This window comes from Grammomys surdaster, unplaced genomic scaffold (genome assembly GCF_004785775.1).
Source record: "Grammomys surdaster isolate TR1022 unplaced genomic scaffold, NIH_TR_1.0 126133, whole genome shotgun sequence".
Lineage (NCBI taxonomy): Eukaryota > Metazoa > Chordata > Mammalia > Rodentia > Muridae > Grammomys > Grammomys surdaster.
The window spans coordinates 6,333,866-6,354,841 of NW_021620941.1; the positions used below are offsets into that span (position 1 = coordinate 6,333,866).

Consider the following 20,976-nt stretch of genomic DNA (forward strand, 5'->3'; position numbering starts at 1 on the left):
ACCCATCTATCCACTCACTCATCCATCCATCCATCTACCCATCTATCCACTCACTCATCCATCCATCCATCCATCCATCCATCCATCCATCCATCCATCCATCCATCCATGTGTCCATTCAAGAGCTATCTTGTACCTCCTAAGTCCAGGCCACTATGGCATACACTGCAGATGCGACTCTGACCCAGAGTAGCTCCACAATGGTACCCACATTCTGTCAGCACTGCAAATTTGCCTTGTGTTTTCCTGACATCACATCCCCCCAAGATCATGTAATCACTGAGCTTCTCTTGGTACCCCATTTCTGGCCAGATCTCAGAACTACTTCTGGTCCTGTACTCACAGTTCTGCTGTGCTTTGGGGGTTTGGGGAAAGAAATGACCTTCCTGCACAATTCCTTTATCCCTTTATCCCTACTTTTCATTAGGTGGAGTGTGAACTTTTCTGTGAGCTGGATCCCAGGCTAACCTGGAGGCTGGAGGGGCAGGAAGTCTTGATGTAACCTCCCATCTACTGGCAGGTCACTGAGTATGGACCCATGATGGCTTTCTAGGATCTGAGAAGGAGAGAGTGCGTGTCTTCTGATCTAGAATCCTTCACCACCCCCAGCTTCTATCTCTGAGGTGAAGCAGGTCTAGAATTTGGTTAAAGGGGGAATGAATGCTCACTGGCAGACAGATAAACTGTCACAGAATAGATCAAAGGCTACCCTCCCTGAACCCAAGGCTTAGCTCCACACCCCTGGCCCCATCTGGGGTTTTGAAAACCCCATGTAAGGATCAAGGAATTCAGAGTATCCTCAAGAAAGCCTGAGTCTGTCTGCACGGCTGTGTAGGGTAGCCTCCGGTATGGCCTACACATAGTCCCCTCCTCCCAGTACCACCACAGCAGACTAGATCCTGACTCCTGACCTCTATGGAAAAGGAGGGGTGGATAGTTCTTCCTGAAGTCTGCCTAGTGACTGTTACATGAAGAGCTGTACTCAGGAGAGGCCACTGACCCTGATCTCAGGACAACCTAGCTTCCTTTCCATTTCTGATAAAGCACTCAGACAGAAACAAATTAAGGAGGAATGGGTTTATTTGGCTTTCACTTCCAGGACACAGGTCATGATTGCATAAGTGCAGGACAGGAATGTGAAGGTTTGCTCTTCCATGAAGCATTACCTCTAAGAGAGAACTCATTCACAACTAAAGTAGAACAGAAACCACAGAGAATGCTGCTTGCTGGCTCTTCACAAGCACATGCTCAGCTAACTTGTTTGTTTGTTTGTTTGTTTGTTTGTTTGTTTTAGTTTTTCAAGACAGGGTTTCTCTGTGTATCCCTGGCTGTCCTGGAACTCGCTCTGTAGACGAGGCTGGCCTCGAACTCAGAAATCCGCCTGCCTCTGCCTCCCAAATGCTGGGCTTAAAGGAGTGCGCCCCCACCCAGCTCAGCTCTTATATATTCTAGAAAAACATACCTAAAGAATAGAGCAAGCCAACCTGGGCTAGACTTTATTATGTCAGATAATAATCAGGAACAAGCCTCACAGACATGCTCATAAGCCAGTCTGATCTGAGCAGTCTCCCAGCTGACACTCCCTTCTCAGGTGACTTTAGGCTGGATCAAGCTGACAACTGAAACACTGGGTTACAGAGGTAACTCATGAGCCCAGGGCCCATGACCAACTGACCTACCACACCTGACCCCACCTCAGCAGGCAAACTCCTATCCAGACTGCAGACAGAAAAGGGTTCTTCCCTCCAGCAAGCAAGATAGCAGCTATTTTATCTGGGCCTGCAAAAAGCGGTACCCCAGTGCCCCACACCACCATGGTGCTGCCATGCCCTGGAGCCCAGGTTCCTTCCATAAGATGAGAAAGACAGCTGTGCAAGAGGCAGCTGGGGGAAGGGTGGTGTTGCTCACTCTTGACCCCTGGGGACAAGAAGAAGGATGGGTGAGCCTTCCTTTCTTAGACCGGTCTTAGGCTTCAGTCCACAAGGGAATGTGGGAAACAGAAAACATGCACAAAGCTGCCTGCTTCTGCTTGGTGCTGTCTGCAGCCTGCACTGCAGCAATGGCGGCAGGGGAAACAGGAAGTGAGGGGACAGGGGAATGGGGGACAGAGGCCCCAGTGATCCTCTCTCAGTGGTTTACATAATACCTTTCCCTACTGACATCCAGTCTAGATGCCTCCCTCCACTCTGTCACTCTCCACACCTTCTCTGAGGCCAGCAGAGGTGCCCACTGCCCTGGCTCCCTCCCTCCCACAGATGAGAGAGGAGAGCCCTGTGGCGGAATGGTGCATGAAAACCACGCATCTTCATTAAGCAACAGGACCTGTAGCTCAAATGTCATCCAATTCAAATAAAATATTTTTTCTTTAAGTCCATAGCTTGACATGTAAATAAACACGTGATGAGAGGAAGCGAAGCCTTTGGGAGGTGGCATAGCACTGTATGTCCTTGGGATCTAGCAGCTGGGACATTGGTGACCACTGCCTCTTATAGGCTCTCCAGGAACCCCAAGCTCGTTGGGCAGAGGCATGTATGTCTAGCACATCTCTGCAAGCCAGTACAGTCCAGAGAGCAGGCCTGCAGTGAGGCAGCTCACTACAGCTGAGTGTGGGTACACACCTCATGACAACTCGTTCCATGACCGGGTAAAGGCCTCCAGGAACTGACACAAAGCTCCATGTTCCTATGTGCCTACTCTGGAACCCAGGCTAAGCTGGCTTCAGTCCACCAAGATTCTCAGCCTGGATGTGGCTGGGCAAGGAGTCCCTGCCTTCCCAACCCATCCATGCCCAAGTTCTACCGGGAGCCAGATTAACACTATACCTGGCCCAGGGTGCCTCCAGCCCATCCAGCTTTTCTTCACTGGACGTGAGGAGAGGGGGAAGGGCCTTGAGTGCCCAGTGTCCAGAAAGACTACCAAGGGGCAAGGAGCTCTCTGCAGGGCAGGAGGACAAGATGGTAGGACAGGAACTCTACTCTGTACCTGTTTCTGCACCCCAGTTGTGTGTGCCACAGTGTGGGTGTGGGAGGATAGGGTAAGGGTGCCATGACACCATCACAGGCTCCTTCCAGACCTTGTGAGAAGTGGGAGGAGAAGCTGGACCAAGAGGAAGGCTGAAAACCCAGCCTGGCTCTGGGAAGATCCTACCTCCATCCTGGGCTACCTCTGACTGGGAGCTACCACATGGCCTCAGACTGGAGCTGGGGTTGATTTTTCAACCAACTTCTTGGAGTAGCTATCAGATGGCAACCGAACTAAGAAGGTTCTGGGGGCGGGGTGCAGAGCAGCCCTGTTGGAGCACAATGCAGAATGCAGAACACTGTGCTAAGGCACTCCCAAGTCCCTGGAACCATTGCTAACCTGGTAAAAATGGAATGTTGACTAGTTAGTAGAATGCTTGTCTAGCATGTGCAAAAACCCTGGGTTCAATCTCCAGCACTATATAACCAAGGCATGGCTTATATCTCAGCACAAGGGCGTCATAGTTAGCAAGAGGATTAGAAATTCAAGGTTATCCTTGACTATATAGCAAATTAGAGGGCAGCCTGGACTACAGGAGAACCTGTCTTAGATAGATAGATAGATAGATAGATAGATAGATAGATAGATAGATAGATAGACAGACAGATAGACAGATAGATTTACAATGGTACAATGGATGGAGGGCAGGCAGCAGTCTTGTACCCAAGAACACAGGTGTCTTGTCCAGAAATCCATGTCCAAAGACTTTAGAAGTCTCTGATGAAGTGAGTCTCAAGAGGTTAGGGTAGAGGTGAATAGAACAGGTTCTGTCCCTGCAACTTCAAAGGCATCCCAGAGGGCTCTTCCACACCCTTCAGGAGCTCAGAAATGCTTCTAGAGTGGATCTGATAATCTGACCTCTCTCTGGGCCAGTAACTTGTGATAGTTTGGAGTTCAGACACCCCCTGCAGGGAGCCCCAGCAGGGTGCAGCTGTGCAGAACAATCTTGAGACCTTGTAGGATATCCCCAATGGCCTTGCTCCCCTGTGGACCAGCCAGCTCTGTCGGAAGCTACGAGGACCCTTGTCAGAGGCTCAGCCTCCTGGGGCTCTCCTGTTCACACCAGATGCAGCCCCAGCAAACTTTCTGGAAGCCACCATCTGTGGCTTGGGCAGCAGAACTCTGGAAGCTCCCAGATGGATTCAAACTATTTGTTAAAATCAAGCCCAAGGCTAGAGAGATGGCTCAGCCCATTAAGAAAACTTAATAAGGCTTTCACAGAGGATCGAGGTTCGATTTCTACCACATGGTGGCTCACGACAACCTGTAACTTCAGTCCCAGAAAATGCTACTCTTCTGGCCTCCGTGGTCACAAAGTGCACATACATATAAAATAAAATAAATAAATCTTTAAAAAAACAATGACCAGAGTCTCATACTGAGAACATCTTAACAAAGCTTCATGGAAGAGATCCAGGGTCCATGCAACAGCCCTGAATTCTCACAATGTCCTCTTAACATCATGGAAGAGGGAGAAATAAATACGGGTTCTAAACATGCAGGGCTGGAGCCTGGTAGGTGGCCTCAGGGTCACATCAGGGCCCAGGAGTATCCTGCAGGGATAAAAGCAGGCAGCAAGAACCCCAGGCTGGCCTTATAACACATACTGCTTGAGACCACACAGGACGGTCTCAGATCTTCAGTTCAGGACACTCCTGGCTTCTTAGCATAGGCAGTGAGTTGTAATTGCTCATGGGCAGCACCTGGAGGCACTGGGTTACTGGAAGGATGCAGTGCCAGCTGCCCTACCACTGGTGGGCTCTGGCTGCAGATACCCATGAACAACTGGCTGAATTTTGAGATTGGGCCACAGGTCCTCTCTAGAGAGCGAAGCTCCCCACCCCTGCAGAGTCATTGGCCATTCAGTCTCTCACTAAAGCTCCTTTAATGTCATGTCTTATTGCTAAGTGTATACACACGGGGGGGGGGGGGGGGGGGCGCAGAGCTAACCAACATAACCCCCAGCTTCTTCAGACTTTCTCCTCCTCCTACTTCCTTCCTGATACAGAATCCTCCTACAGCCCCCTTCTCTATGAGCATGACTCTGCCCTGAGAAGAAGAGGCCATGCACCAGTCAGGTGGTACAGTGTAATATACCAGCCCTGCCCTCCTGCCCTGCCAGGGAAAAGTCTCTGGTGCAGGAGTCCGGGGACTGTTTTCCCAACTCTACCACAAGACCTCCCCAAATCACCCCACCCCCATTACCTCTACCCCATCACCCCCACTCTTATCACCCACCCCCTTTACTCCACCCCCTACCATTCCCACCCCATCACCCCTGCCCCCACCACCCCACTTCACCTCATCTCCTACCATTCCCACCCCATCATCCCTGCCCCATTGCACTTATAGGTCTGCTGGTCTAGTAGCAAGATCTGAAGTAGTCTGGTGTAGTCGAAGGTATGAATGTAGATTTTGTTCACATACATGAATACAGAGTCTGTATGTTAGCTGTAGTACATACCTGCATGAGTACATGTGTATGGGCATGACACACATGTCATAGGAGGGTCCTACTATAGAGTAAGCAGCTGTCCCTCAGAGAGCACTGAGGTGGTACCTGAGTGTCCAGGGCACTATTTCCCTCTCAACTGCAGCTCATCAGTCCTTGAGAGCTGAACAGAGACCCCTCTCCATTCCCAATATGAGCTCACATGGGGGACAGAGAACCCTGACTGAGCCACCTCATGCAAGGTCAAGTGCTGTCCACCAACTCTAGCCCACTCAGCGTCTCAGCAAAGGTAACGTTTTCCTCAGGACTGACCCTATCTCCCCTCACACTTCCAAGTGAGAGGATAAACGGCTTCTTTCATCTTGTTGTCTCCTGCATGACACAGACGTGTGAACACAGAGATATGAGACCACTGTCACAGGCCACTGACAAGGAGGTTGCCTGTCCCCTCCCAGCTCCCTAGAGCTGCTCACTTGGAGTGGTACAGACTCCACAGAGGACACTCTCTCACTGCTGAGTTACTCACACAGGCTAATACAGGGTGGGTAGCAGGCCAACCCACTCTTCTACCCACAGGGCCCAGATCAAGACTGGCCATCCCTTCATTTCATTTCAAATGTCACAAACCAGAACTGGCAGCCCCACACAGCCTGCCTATGGCAATCCTAAATCACCTGAAGAGAAGGTGTCAGCATTTGAAAGCCACCTTCAACTCTCATGCTAGCCTTTGCCTGCCTCCCCCTTCTATGTACAAGCTTACTTTCTGAGCCCATACTAAAGCTTCTTGGAGCTTCTGCCTCGCAATGCCCCTTGGCCATCACTGTTGTACCAGTGTGCTATGCTGACTGTGCAGCCATATTGGCAGCATTGAGTGAGCGGCCCATTTTTCCACAGAGGACAGGTCCATCTCCATTAGGACACAGTTGAGATCATGTTGTCCTTGGCGCTCATGGAGCCCAAAGCATTTTGCTGAGCGAGTCAGTTCTATTTTTGCTGATAATGAGGTTTTAGCCAAGCTGCATTGGGCCGAGGAAATTGCAAAGCTTTTGCTGGAGAGTCTGCGACCCTGGCGGCTATGCAGTGAGCTCACATACAGTACAGAGCTTTGCAACGCATCCACTGGTAACAGGAGCCTCTCTCTGCCCCGCTTCCTTTGCATTCTTCCTCCTCCCTGAGGCACATCAAGCCCCTCACTAGGACAGTTATACCTGGCCCTCTCCAAATCCAAAGGTACTCTGCAGGGATCCCCACAGATCTCTACTTGACTTGCAGATTTCACCACCAAATTTACCCAGACTACCTCACGCCTAGAAATGGACATGGGCAAATAAGTTAAGAAAATAAGCCCTTCTTGTTCCAAGCTACAGGAGAGGTGGCCCACAAGTGTACTAGCCACATGAATCTTGAGCCCCCACGCCACACTCCCTTGTCATAAGCCATCCCCAGAACCATGCCCCAGAGCTGGTGAGGGCAGACTTCTCCATTGCCCATTCAAAAACACACCTAGGCACCTGTGGCCTAGACTCGTTCCCAGACTTCTTTGATTGCTGTCACAGGTGGAGGAAGGTGGCACCAGAGACCAGCATTGCCCAGTTCCCCTGGCTCCCCTCCCAGCTGAATAACACTATGTGATCTTAGGCACTTTCCCAAACCACATCAGGCCACACTTCCTATCCATGAGGATGGAAAGAGGACTGGGCTCTGCGGTTGCCAGGGAACGGCTCAGCCCAACTTCCTCAACTGGAGCAGAGCATGATATGTTTCCAACAGCAGTAAAGGATTGAAGAGCCAGGCCACACAGGCACATGGCAGGTACCCATAAGTTCAGGGAACACCCAGTCAGCAGGACAGGGTGGCTTCCACAGGCCCAGAGCAGAGCAGCTGGGTGCTGTGGGGCCCTTTCCCCACTCTATGTTGTCTTCAGAAGTTCCCTGTAGACAGGTCATATATTCTGGCTTTCAGGGACCTTACCACTCACATTTAAAATCTTCCACTGGTATTATTGCTTATGGGCTACATGGGATGAAAGCAAAAAGTATCTAAGCCAGGGGAGGGGGACCTGAAAATGCTGCTTCATGGTTTTCAGTTTGGCTGTGGAGAGTGGGCTGAGCTTTGTTCACAGGAGAATGAAGGAAACAGCTTCAAGCGGTCAAATGTCTTCTTGTTGTCTTTTCCCTGGATCCTACCAAGGGTGCATGGTATAAAGGCATCATTCTGGAAGTATCTGAGAACTAGGCCCTGGAGAAAGAGATGGATGATCACCAGGCTCATCTCACCACCAAGATTATCATTACCATGGCCACCTCTAACCATCACCACAAGGACCAATGCCACCACCACTAAGACCACCGTCACCAGGATCACCCCGCCATCACACTACCGTCATCGGCAGCACCCTCACATTCACTGTCATCGGCACCATCCCCCATACCACCGTGTAGATCACCATCATCATGACCACAATCACTAAGATCATCACCATACTCACTATCACCATTGCCATCCACACATGCCCATATGCCACCACCAGTCTCCAGTCATGACCATAATGATGCCATGCGGCCCTCAATCCCTGGTGAAGGTGGACCATCCCCCTGACACCCCTCCGCAGCAGGTAATCATGCAGGAGGGCACACAGCTTTGATTCCTCCTTCTTCCATCCATCCAGTGTTTCCCACTCTCCTCTGTGCCTATGGACATGCGTGAATGACTATGTCATGGCTGCGAGTCTCCAGGGAGAAGAGAGAAGCTCTTTGGCTTCCTTGGGACAATTTGCACAATTGGAAAAATGGATCTAGGAAGGCAGGATGGAGGACACAGCTCAGAGCTTGGCTATGGCCTCCTGACCCATCATCGTGGGATGTACTGAGCCCAGTGGTGCAGGTCAGGCTATCTGAAGAAGGCTACATGGTGACTGGAGCCAGGGCTATGGGTATAATCATTCTGTAGTGTGTGTGTGTGTGTGTGTGTGTGTGTGTGTATGTGTGTGTGTGTGTAATTGATTGAGAAAGAGAGAGAAAGACACAGAGAGAATATGTATCTCTGTTGTAAAATGTAATGTTATCCTAATTTGCTTCCTATTGTTGTGATAAAACATTTTGACACAAAGCAATTTGGGGAGGAAAGGGTTTATTTGGCTTACAAGTCCCAATCACAGTCCATCACCAAGGGAAGTCCGGGTAAGGAACTCAAGGCCGGAACCTGGAGGCAGGACCTGAAGCAGAGACCATGGAGGGTAACACTACTTTTTCCTCATGCTCAGCATGCTTCCTTCATGAATACAGGACCATCCATGTAGGATGTGGGTGGTCCACACCCACAATGGGCTGGACCATCTCACATCAGCCATCACTCAAGAAAACATCCTATGGGATTGGCCCACAGGCCAATCTGATGGAGGAAGTTTTTCACTTGAGATTCTATCTTCCTGGCTGTCCTTAGCGTGTGTTGAGTTGACAAAATAAAAAAATAACTAACCAGAACAAATATATGAGTTAATATTTACCATTAAGAGTGGAATGAAAGGACCTGTGGCTGCCAGTGGCACTGTCCATCAATCCAAATTAGGAGTGCTTGGTGGATTACAGTCAATCAAATCAACACAGCTTGTAGGCTTCCTGTTACTCAGTAAACATTGATGAGATTCAAAGATGTCCATCTGTGTTTCTGATAACATGCTCCCAATGTCCATGCAGTCAGCCATGGGAACTGAAGGACAGGACTTAGCCATGTCCCCAGACAGCACTCAGATACTCTCACCTGTAAACAGCTTGACAGCAGTCTCTAAGCTCTCACAGGTTCCTTGGCACATGCCACTCCTGCAGGTGACATACTGTGTCACCCTGCATATGTCCCACATGCCCTGTTCACCACCCTCAATGACTTGGTCCTGTGTCTCTGGGCAAAGAGATTCAACTTCCTAGAGCTCCTTAGCCACAATGCTCTCAGGGGAACCAGAATGTCTACTGCATGCCAGCCTAGCATGGTATCACTGGACAAAGCCTGACTTCCAACAGGAGGCCAAACCTGTCTCCTGGGAGATGCTGTTGCTCACAATTTCCATGGAACAAGCCCAACACTCTCACAGGCCAGGCAAATCCTATGAAGGGCTGAACCTCTGTAGCTATGTGCTTCAGTACTTATTGGGTCCTAGAAGCAGAGACCTCCATCTGCTCCCTGCCAGCCAACCACTTTACTTGGTGAATCATCCTGTGTGGCCCACTGCCAGCCACGGCACAGACTAGGGCCAGCCCCTGTCCCAACATGAAGCTGTTCGTAAAACTGGTAGCTGGGGAATGAGAAGCCTCTCGGGAGTGCTCAGTGCCTTATGCTGAAGTGCACATGCTCTGGTGGGGTCAGGGGAGGCCTTTTCTAGGTTGCTTCAGGGACATAAGCTAAATGGAACCCCAAATGAGCTGTTTCAGCTCTAAGCCTTCAACTCCACAGTATGACCTTACCCTGGTAAGGGCTTAGATGGCGCTCAGTTGAGGGTTTTGAAGTAAGACCACTAGGTTTAGTATAAGCCTTGTTTGTCCTGCCCACACTTGGACCTCAAACTCAGAGTCTTCTAGACTGGACAGAAACAGATTCTCCATATTGCCACCACCTGTGACCATGTGTGTCAACTCCAGGAGACTCATTAGAACAACTCTGCCCTTTCTGGAATCAGGAGGTACCAGAGAGCAGGCAGACTAAAGATACAACCAGATGAAGTCTTGAATCTACACTTGCCAGTGTCCTGGGACCACTCAAGGAATACATATTATAGCTAAGTAATGGCTCCCTACATCCATGTAAAGCCAGCCACAGGAGTGCATATCCTAGTGTTCTGCAGCAAGATGAGAGGCAGAGACAGAATCCCTGAAATCACATGTCTACACCCTACACCAGCTGTCTAGTGGAGGGAACAGTAAACAACAAAGACATCCCATCTCTAGCAAGGTAGGAGAGGGTGAGCAACTGAGGCTCTCCGATGACCTCCACATGTGCCCCATGCATGCACACTGGCACTCACAGATGTCTGAACATGCATGCACACACACACACACACACACACACACACACCCCATACACACAAATGTCACAAGGGCACAAGCCTACTCAGTCTACTGGAGCACAGGCATGATAGCCTGAGATGGACAGAGACAGCATCTACATTTTGCCTGAGTGGAATACAGAAGACCAGAAGTGGCTAAGTGTGAGTCCTGGTCCAGGCCAGAAGGACAAGGCCCCACACACACCCTGCTTGCTCATTTGTTGTACTCCTCCCATTTGTTGCTTGGCCCCAACTTGGCCATGCCTAGGATGGGCAGCTGAGAGCCTGGGTTTGAGGTTTCCCTTCTAGTCACTAAACCCAGGTCCTAGCATTTAGTTCTAGAAGCTTCCATATTCCTGTCTGTGGCTCAGGGTGCAGGGGCCTAGAGCAGTACCAGAGGGCTATGTGAAAGCGGGTCTTCTTGCTGAAAATGTTAGGTCCCTCACAGCACGGCCAACACGACCACAGCCACAGCTACACTGACCTGGTAGCAATAGGGACTCAGGCCAAATCTTAGGAGCAGCTGGTCCTGACTGCTCCACCTAAGCTGCAAGCATTGTAATGGATGAGACTGGGGCACAGAGACGGTATCAGATGGGCTTCTGGAAAGCTGGTTCATAGCTATCTGCAACCAGCGTCAGAATCGGCCTTTCTTAGCTGCCCTCAGAGTAGGTAGAGTACCTCATGCCTTCCTGGGGCTCCTTTTGAGATGTGTATGACCTTCAGGTAGACAAGGGAGGGTGACAGAGATGAAGCACAGGGCAAAGCCAATAGCTGGACAGGGGCAGCTGCTCTCTGAGACTCTGTAGCTTGTCTACCAATCACTGGCAGTCTCCCACAAGCTGGGACCAGTTTTCTGTAGTAGACTCTCCCCTCACTCCACTCCCCGGCGACACAAGTCCCTTTCCATTGGCTCTGTATCCCACTCAACTGCAGGCCGGGGCTGAATCCCTCGGCCCATTACAGTTTGCCAGGGAGACCCTTGGTGGACAAGCGAGCAGGAGAAGACATGAGAGGCCCCCTGGCAGAATTCAGAGGTTTAAAATCGAAGCAAAAGCAGAGCCTGGATCTGGGACCACAGTGGTAACATCTCCCCACGAGAACAGGTCTCTGTTCTCCACTCACACAGAAGATGGCTGGGTCTCAGACCTATTTGAGAAGGCCAGACCAGATCTCCTTGCACTGGCTACTGAGGAAAGCACCTCCTCAGCACAGCCCATTCCTGTCTCAGAACAGATTCCAGGAAAAAACACGTCAGTGGAAAAGCCAGGCTCCTGGAGACAAGGAAGGCAGGATTAGGTAAACACTTGGCCTTCTTCAAATGCTGAGGTGCGGTCAGAAAGGGGAACCCGCCAGTGACTGGGGGTACACAGTGAAAGCTGAGTTTACAGTCTGTTTGGTCTTGTTGCCCCTTGAAACATTCAACAGCTTAAAAGCACATTTGGCTCCTGGCCCAGAGTCTGCAGCTGGCCATGCCCCCTATCCCAGAAGCCTCAGCCTCCTCCGTGGCCCTCCTCCATGGCATACTCCAGCAAGAAGGCCTTTCCACCTCGAGGCTCTAGAGCAAGCAGAGGGTGCCATTCTTTGCCTTTCCCTTGAGAACACTGGTCAGCCTCAAACCCGCAGACATTAGAGCAAGAGCAGCCTTGGGGTGGGGTAGGAAATAGGACAGTGCTAGGGGAGACAAGGGTGATTGACAGGTCATTAGCCTTCAGTGCAAGAAATGAACTTCCATCCTGGAAAGATGTTCTGTTTTTTTTCTGTAAGGTCCCATTCTTCATAGACCCCACAGGACCAGGGATTCTGATATCTTTGGCTAATGCAGAGTCACAGGAGCCAGCGGCAGAGGTTCAGAGCAAGGCTACCTGGCTGAAGAATCCCCCTCTGCTGCCACGCTGCAGATGACCTTTGACAGGTTGCTTGGCTCTCGGTGCCAGCTTCCCAAGCTCTCAGAAACAAGGCTCCCAGCCTCCAACCCTGGGCAGGCAGAGTACAAAGCCGCTGTTGCTGTCAGCCTGTCTGCAAGGACACTCCGCAAAAGAACAGCTTGCTTCTACCCCTTCAGATAACACTGTTCCCTGAGAGCTGTGTCCCTGCTCCCAAACCTCAACTCACTCTTGGATGAAAAGGGAGTGTTTTCCTATATGGGAAGGTCAAGAAACACCGGCCACTTCCTGTATGGTAGGGCCTTGGCCTGCCCAGCATCTCCTGCATCTCAGATCTCAGATACATTGCAAGGAAAAGGACAAGACTCAAGCTGTGCACAGTAGCCTCAGCATACCCCTCTGGAGTACAACAGCATGGGGTTAGAGTTTGCTAAGGGAGCAGGAAGAGTATGAAGTGGGTCCCTAGAAGCCTCCAAGACCCAGACAGTGTGAGGCCCCAGGGACAAGAACAGTAGCTCATGTTTCACAGTGAGCTTCTGAGATGGCAGGGGAAGCGGGGGGCCAGGGTGTCCCAGGAGCAGCAACTCTAGCCAGGGTTTACAACTTCCTGTCTATCCATCTGTAGTCTCTCAGCTCCGACAGGGAGTAGGGAGCATGAGGCTCCCTTCCCTCCCCATCCCTGAGGGGGAGTCAAAGCACTTACTAGATAAGGTGAGGCAACTTGTATCTTTGCCTCCATGGAAAGGGTAATGACTGCCACGAGTAACAGGCCAGAAGGGCCACAGCCCTGACCAAAAAGGCCTGGGTTCAGCATGGTTCGATGAAACCCTTGAGCAGGCATTTCACACAGTCCTTGATGCATAGCCCCACAGTGGTGGCCTCTTTGTACCCATTTACAGATGTGAATGCTGATCTCCATGTCCTCAGTCAGGAAGACAACATGAAGGCCATCCAGGAAGAGTTGAAAGTCTACAGTGTATACACACCTTCACTTCCTCTCTGTATAGCTTTGCAAGACCCTGGTATGCATAAACATCCCTTGAATCTCAGGGAAACCCCAAGACTCAGATCCAAGCTAGTGAGGCAAAAGGGGCCACGCCTAAGGGAGCCAGCAGTTGCCGGAGACTGTTTGCCAAGGTCACTATGGCTGGGCTCAATATGTGCCATGGAGATGAACAGGACACTGTCACAGAAGCCTCTACTGTAGCCCTGGGAGTGTCCTCCCTAGCTGTCTCCCTCAGAGTGTCTTCACACTAAACAAGGGTCTCTGAGTGGCTGTGGCATCCCAGGCTTCCCCAAGGCCTGTTGGAAGCCCCGTGGAGTTTGGCAGATCTGCCTAGAAGGGGTGTTGGGCAGGAACACTGCAAGGCTGTGCCAGCAGTGGCCTGGCCTCGGCGTCAGCACTGGCACCCTCCCACTCCTCAAATCCAGAGACGTATGGAACAAACTGGCCTTTAACAAGCATAAGAATCTTGTGGGAAGAAAAGGCCATTGGAGAAGTTTCCAGCAAGAACCTTCTAGAGAAGCCAGGCAATGAAAATGAAGAAAACAGTGAACACCATTATCTGAAACCTGGAAAGCAAAGAGTTAAATCACTTCGATTCCAAAAGGGATAAAAATTCACTTGCAAGGACACACAGTGAAGCTGAGACCAGCCTCCCTCCTCTGCCATTACACTGTAAGAAGCAAAGAGGAGAAAAAGTCCCTCCGGGCCCCCTCCACTTTGCTGCTCTAGCTGGTATTCATTAAGAAAGACAGGTCCAGTTTCCCACCGTGAGCACAGCTAACAGCCAGGAAACCCTGGGGCTGGGAAAACACAGACCTCAGACCATTAACAACTTGTGGTCAACAAAAATCCCTGACTTCTGGCAGCCGCTCCCCCTCAAATCAAATTCCACGGCAGGAGAAAAGAGCTCACCAGAAACACGGGACTGTGCGTGCATTGCAACCTGCTGTTCCAACAGAGTTGCCAGTCATCAGTTGCAGGATGAGACCCACCCTGTGCATGGCAAGAGAAAGCCAAAGGGGCCGAACTGGACTCTGCAGCCAGTATCCAAACGGGTTTAAAATTGAGGCCTGTCTTCGTTCTCAACACAAATTGGTAACCATTACCAAGCACACATGTGTATGCCTTCTGTGGACTGATTCCTGTGTGTGTGTGTGTGTGTGTGTGTGTGTGTGTGTGCGCGCGCGCGCGCGCGCGCGCGCGCCCCTGCACACACACGCATGCATACTAAGTCAGCGAGAGTCAGGTTCAGTGAGATCTAGTCTCCAGAAACAAGGTGGAAAGTGAGGGAGACATTTGACATTGACTGCTGGCTTTCATATGCACACATGCATGTGCATAGACCACACACACAGAGAACACACATATAGAGACACACGCACGCATGTGAGTGCACGCACACATACACACATGGGGGGCGGGGAGGACACACAGATGCTCTTTTTAAAACTACAAAGCTTTTTCAGAAACTTGATGATAGATGTTGGCACACCCTGTAGTAATGCCAAGTGTTCTGACACCAATAGTACACAGCAAACTCAGTCAGACTGGATGTTTTCCTTAGCCCTAGGATGCCTTTGCATGCCTGCCTTAAAGGTTTTGGTCACCAGAGACTGGACAGCAGGGGCCACCCTAGCTCTCCTGGCTAAGAGTTCTCTCTCCAGCTCCTTTAGTGCCTTCTCCCCAGTCTTCAGGTGTGCCCTGGCACTTGCCAGCATCTTGGGTTTTACCTAGACCCTCCCACAAGGTAATCTGTAGAAGCAGTGCTTGAGCCCTGGGAAAGCTGTAAGCACCAGCTCCCCACATGACAGGCCAGCAGCTACCTGTCTAGCTGAGGATACTCAGCCACCCTCGTGTTCATCCCAGACTCCTGGGCACGTCTGGTCAGAAGCTTGCCCAGCCAGCAGCCCCATAGCTTACAGGATCCAGCACTGTCTGTTCTCATGTGCCTGTTCCACCTGGCGGAAGGCCTGGACTACAGCATTAGCCTTACAAAGGCAGCTGAGTCCAGCAGACCCATCCACCCACCGCTTTCACCTTCTCCTGGAGGCTGACCCCATTTCCACATGAGGCAGCTAACTGCTCAGGATTCTCCTCAGCTATTGACTGCAGACTCTATGTCAATTTCACTCTGGCTGACCTTGGTCCAACCTCGGAAATGAGTGTGGTTCACACCCATCAGGCACTCACTCCTTAGCACACTCAGCTACATGTCATTTTTGCCACAGATCCACATATAGTTACATTGCAATTTCATGCAAGTCACAAAGTACTGGCAGAACACTAAGGTTACCTTGGCATGGCACCTGCTGGGCCTGAGTCACCGGGAGGACACGGCCCAGAACCCCCACTGCAGCGAGAGCATCAGCAGGCCCCGTCAGACACAGGTGGCAACTGTACCTGGTGGTGACCCAGCACAGGGAGGAAATAGCATTCACACGGTATTTGGGGATCTAGGAGAGCACTGCCCCTAGATCTGGACAGAGCACTGCTCTGTCTAACCCCCGAGGAAGATATCTAAGAGCCAAGATCACCCTTGGAGACCATTTTCCAGGTGATTATCAAACTTCTCCAGCCAGGAGTCCCCAGCCCCCAAACTTCCCACAAAGACCAAAGTATGTCAAAGAAAAGGAGGCAGGCCAAGTGTCCCAGCCCAAGTCCAAGGCCTCAGGCTCCAGATGCACTTGGGACACAGACCTCAGAGATGTCTGTTCCAGTTCATTTGGTTTCAGGTGGCCTCCAGGACCACCAGACACCTGCACAGGCTCTCAACCTTCTTCCTGAATAAAACAGTTCCCCAAATCCTTCTAGGCACAACAGGAATCCAGAGGACTCTAGACTGAAGTGCATGCCCAGCCCCTGCTCTGTTCCCTGCTCCTACCTCTGGGGCATCTCCCAGGAAAGAAGGCTGAGCTGGACCTGGATGGAACATACACATCAGGTCAGTCAGTCCCCTCCCAATGATGCCTCCCGACAAGTCCACCCAGGGGAATCTGGCTCTCCTCAGCAGAACCATTGCCCATCAGAAGGTGTCAGTGCGAGCAAGCTTGCCGAAGCCCTGTGTCCATACCAACATGGCACCCAGGAGACACGAACTGTGTTGCTTAGAAATGGGCAGTCACTACCATCCCTGCATGGTGCTCACATGGTAGCCAGTCTGGCCCATTCCACTCACAGGGCACAGCATCCTATGGGAAGCAATAGAATCACACTGATCCCTCACTGAGGAGATGGCCACAGCATCTCTATATGAGGAGCCACCATTTGACCACAAACATCCCACATGGCATAGGGGACTGCCCATCTCTTGCTTACCTCAAATATTTCATCATCCAGAATCCGGGAGCCAAACATGATGATACCGTTGACATCTATTATGGGGTGGTCACTGCGGTTGAGGAACTTTGTAATCTTCTTTTTACAGTCGAGGATCAAGGTGACATTTTTCCTGTAGACACTGAGAGCAATTCGGTGCCACCTGCAAAGAAACAAACATTCAGATGGGAAAAAGGGTGCATACTGCAGAAGGCCAGAGTGTGGCTTCACGGCAGAGTCCCCAGGGCCTTGCACTGCAGAACCTCTGAGTGACAACTTTGGACACATGTCTGGGCAATATCACATGGGAGTCATACTGTCACTTAGAGAATCTCTAAGAGGCAAAGAAGGGATCACATCCATCGGCTTCAGAACGAACTTTCAAAGGCTACCGGAGGCTTCTTTTCCCATTCTGAATATGTCATCCATAAACAAGGCATTAATGCTTATAAACCAAAAAGCACTTGTTCAGAGAGTCATCTCTGTTTAACCTCCTTCTTAGAGTGCATCTGTGAAAGTTCTTCTGGGCTTCCATGAGACCCACTTTGAGAAATCTTAATGAAGGCCCATTACTTACAGTGAATGGGGCCAGACTCTGGAAAGAGCACTTGTAACAGAGGTACGCTGGGAATAGATGTAAGACACAGGAGATTCTACTGCTCTCTAGTCCCCTCAGCCCCTCAAAGCCAGATTTCTCATCTCTAAGATGCAAATCCTGTGAGTTCCTTGGGAGGTGTGAGCATGGGGGCTCAGGGTGGGTTCAGCCATAGGAAGAAGTCAGAAGTAGGTGGCAGTCACGGTGACATTATCAGGAGAGTGCCACTCTTTATGTGGGATGTGAACTCTGTGGTAACTGGGGTAGATGTGATGTACTGACATAGAGTTCTGCTAGAAAACCCAGGAGTCTGCGGTCCCCAGGGCTGCTTTCTGGATGATCACCAGCATTCAGGATGCCGCCAGCCGAATTCTGAAGATAGGTCTTTGCTTTCCCTCACACAAAGACTGTCAGATCCAAAAAGAATAAGTCCCTCTGGGAACAGGTAAGCAAGGCCACACCATGTCCTCTGTCCCTTCTGATCTAGGGCCATCACAGATTACACTTGGTGCATTTTACAGGACAACAGGGCTAGGGAACAGCAAAGGTCCCCTAGAGTTTTAAAGATGAGGAGAAAACAAGCCCTGGGGGGCCCAAGCCTTTGAACTCCATGCCTAGCACTCCACCTCCTGATACCCTGCAGGTGGGCACCATAAACCATCTACTACCAGGCTAGCTGCTGCCCCACACTGTCTGCCCAGCAGCTCCATCCCCTCCCTCAGTGGGATACTTACTTGCCATCAGACAAGTTGATGCCAGGGAAGAGTGGATACTCTTCAGGCCCAGGCTTCCCTGTGTGGTCCTCATAGAGGAAGACAGGGGAGCGGCCCAGCTCCAGCCCTAACTGCTGGATGCCCTGCTCATTGTAAACGGAGACCAGGAAGGCCTGGCTGCCTTTCTTGGCTTTCACGGTAGTCAGGATGGAGAAGTCCTCAGGAAAATCAGACTCTGCAACAGAGGATAGGATAAGAAGGCATAGGAGAACCCAGACCCTGGCCAGCCATGGCAAGCTGAGACTAGGCCAGCTTAGAGATCTGTCAGACTCTGCTGTGGATGTCACCCCTTTGAAGCTTACCTGCTCTAAGATCAAATTTCTACAGCCTCCTCCACCACCAGGGATCACGCTTCCAGTTCAAAGCATACTTGAAACACAAATTTCTCTAGGAAGGCCCTTCAGGTGAGAAGCCTACAGCACCCTCTCCTTGGCTTCATGCTACACCTCCATGCATCTGCTCAGGAGTCATACTTGGGACCCACGGGACTGAGAACTGCCCTTTCACTACATGAACGGCTGGGTACAGCGTGGGTCTCATTCAGTGTCAGTCACGGGGGATGCGAGCAGTGGAGAGGACAGGAGTGGGAGACAGGCTTGACCACACCTAGACTCATATATTCTAAGAATTTCTTGTCAATAAGCTCATCAAAGAAAAAGCAGAAATAAATTTTAAAATACTTTGAATTAAAAATGTTAAAAAAAAAACCCAAATATCTAGTATGTTGAACATGAGAGGCTGTCCTTTTCAATATAGGAAGTCAGTCCCTAGGATAGCCCTGAGAGTACTGAAACCCACTCCTGATGCCACCCTTGGCTGAAGCTCAGTAAGATCTTGGCTGCCACCTCCCCATGGATCCTGATGGAATGTCAACTATCCTCCTACGATTGAAGTTTTGCCACCAACTGCCTGGGTCTGATAGGATGTAAGCCACACAGCCACGTAATGTGAGGGAAAGCGATCTAGAAGTGCTCTTTCCCTCTCCCATGGATAGTGTACCTCTCAGATCCCTCAGCAGGTAACGCCCAGCAAGGTGGTACCACCAAGCCACACTGCCTTCTCTGTAGGTACTGGGAGTCTGAATTGATGGGTTGGGACAGGGCAGGAGTGTCTAGCTATTCCACTTTCTCCTTTAGAGTTGGAGCAAGGTCAGCCATTTGGCCCAGAAGGCCACTAGTCCACTGCTATGACAGGCTGTCACAGTTTCCCTGCAAAGTGATCCAAGGGTGCCCTCTGTCGTTGGAACTGCAGGCTGCAGATACCATGCTCGGAAAAAGTAAAATGTCCTAGATCTGGGGTTGGAGGTGATTTGACTCCTGTCCCTTCCTGTTTCTGATATAGGACACAGGCAGAGAGAGCTCGTGGAGGCTATGGGAGCTTCTGACACGGATACTATTCAGATCCCAGGAGTGGCACAGGGTATGGTGGGATAAGAAGCCAGTGGAAGAACCACCCCATAGGTCATGACCTCTTGTTAAGGGGCCCTCAGACTCTGATATGAGACAGCCATGTGTCCTAGCCCAAGTCAGGCACCCAAAGACACTGGGTGTACAGGGACCTGTTTGTGTGCTCCGCAGCGTGATCAGCTCCCCTGGGGTTAGGGGTGACAATATCAGGTCACTCTTATAGCCAGTAATGATGGTCATGCAGCTACTCGAGGTATTTGAGAAAAGACAGACTACATTGGGGTCCTGCCTTCAACTTCCAAACAGGAAGCCTCTTGGAAGGGGACATGCAAGCCTGCACTGTCTTGACGTCCTGGGTGTCACACTGCAGCCTCTACTAGGCAGGGGTGTGAAGGAAAATAGAGGTCTCAGCCTTCGCTGAGGACAGCTGTGCATGCCTAGTAGAAGGCCCCAGTTAGCTGTTCCAGTGACTGGGCCTTGTACCTGTAGTGAATGGACACCACAGTGGAACCTATAGCAGCTGGGAGGGACTGTCTGCGTTCAGGGTGGCCATGCGGTCATTATCCCACCTCTGTGCCCACCCTGACTCCTTGTCCCTTGCAGTCATTGACTGAAAGAATGAGAAGCATGGTACATGAGAGAGTCCTCTCCCTCCACCATGATCTACGGTGGAGGGCAGCCAGCCTGTCTCTCCCAGCTCATTAAAATGCCCTTCCTCAATGTTTAAAATCACTATGGTAACAAATTTTCTCAGCTCAGACAAAACTTGAAAAAGATGAATTATGTTGAACATTAATCTCTCTCCTAGCAAAATAACAATGGATTTATAGTCCTTTTAAGAAGGTCTCTTCACTACAACAGGAGCTGGCCGCTGACACTGTACTCCAAGCTTCCAGGTAGTCTGGAGATGTGCACGTGCAGCCTGGTGCCTCCTGATTAATCTCACTCAGAGAAGCCACCACTGAGAGGTGAGCACAGCAGAGGGCTGGCAGTTTCCCTCATGGAGCATCCTCCCTCCTTCTACCAACACCCAAAGGCCTCGGTTCATGGAAGGGATACAGTAGGTGGCTAATAAAAGCAGCTGCTGTGGAATTGACCCATCCAAGCCAATGGTTATGGGCTGGCTGACAGATCCCTTGCCTTGGTGAAGTAAGCAAATAGTTATGGCAGTCCCTCTAACATGGGGCAGGCTCCAGGTCAAGGGACAGACATGGCCCTCACTCCTAGGAAGTGACATTTCCATAAGGGACAGAAACAATAATCGAGTTGAGTTATTTTCCTAACAGCCAGTGTGCAGTGGCTTGGGAGGGTGAAGGCAGGAACTGACTGCAGGGTGTGGAGAGCCTGAGACAGGGAGCCAGCAAGGCATTCCAGTGGCCTCTGGTGGTCCAGAGGGATTCTCATCTGCCTCCCTCCACCTCCCCAAGGCACTGTTCATTGGCTGTGGGGAAAGTGATGGGCCTAAAGAACAGCTTGCGTCTGATACT

General features: G+C 50.9%; 1 protein-coding gene across 2 annotated transcripts in view; it reads right to left on the reverse strand.

Annotated features, from left to right (window-relative positions):
• The window catches only part of Col5a1 (collagen type V alpha 1 chain), a 152,156-nt gene that overhangs the window by 92,516 nt on the left and 38,664 nt on the right, over nucleotides 1–20,976 (reverse strand). For both annotated transcript variants that reach the window (XM_028757100.1, XM_028757101.1), the window contains exons 3-4: nucleotides 18,045–18,258; nucleotides 16,716–16,878 (exon numbers count right to left, since the gene is read on the reverse strand). In XM_028757100.1, the coding sequence (XP_028612933.1) occupies nucleotides 16,716–16,878; nucleotides 18,045–18,258 (377 nt within the window). The remainder of the gene's footprint in view (nucleotides 1–16,715; nucleotides 16,879–18,044; nucleotides 18,259–20,976) is intronic.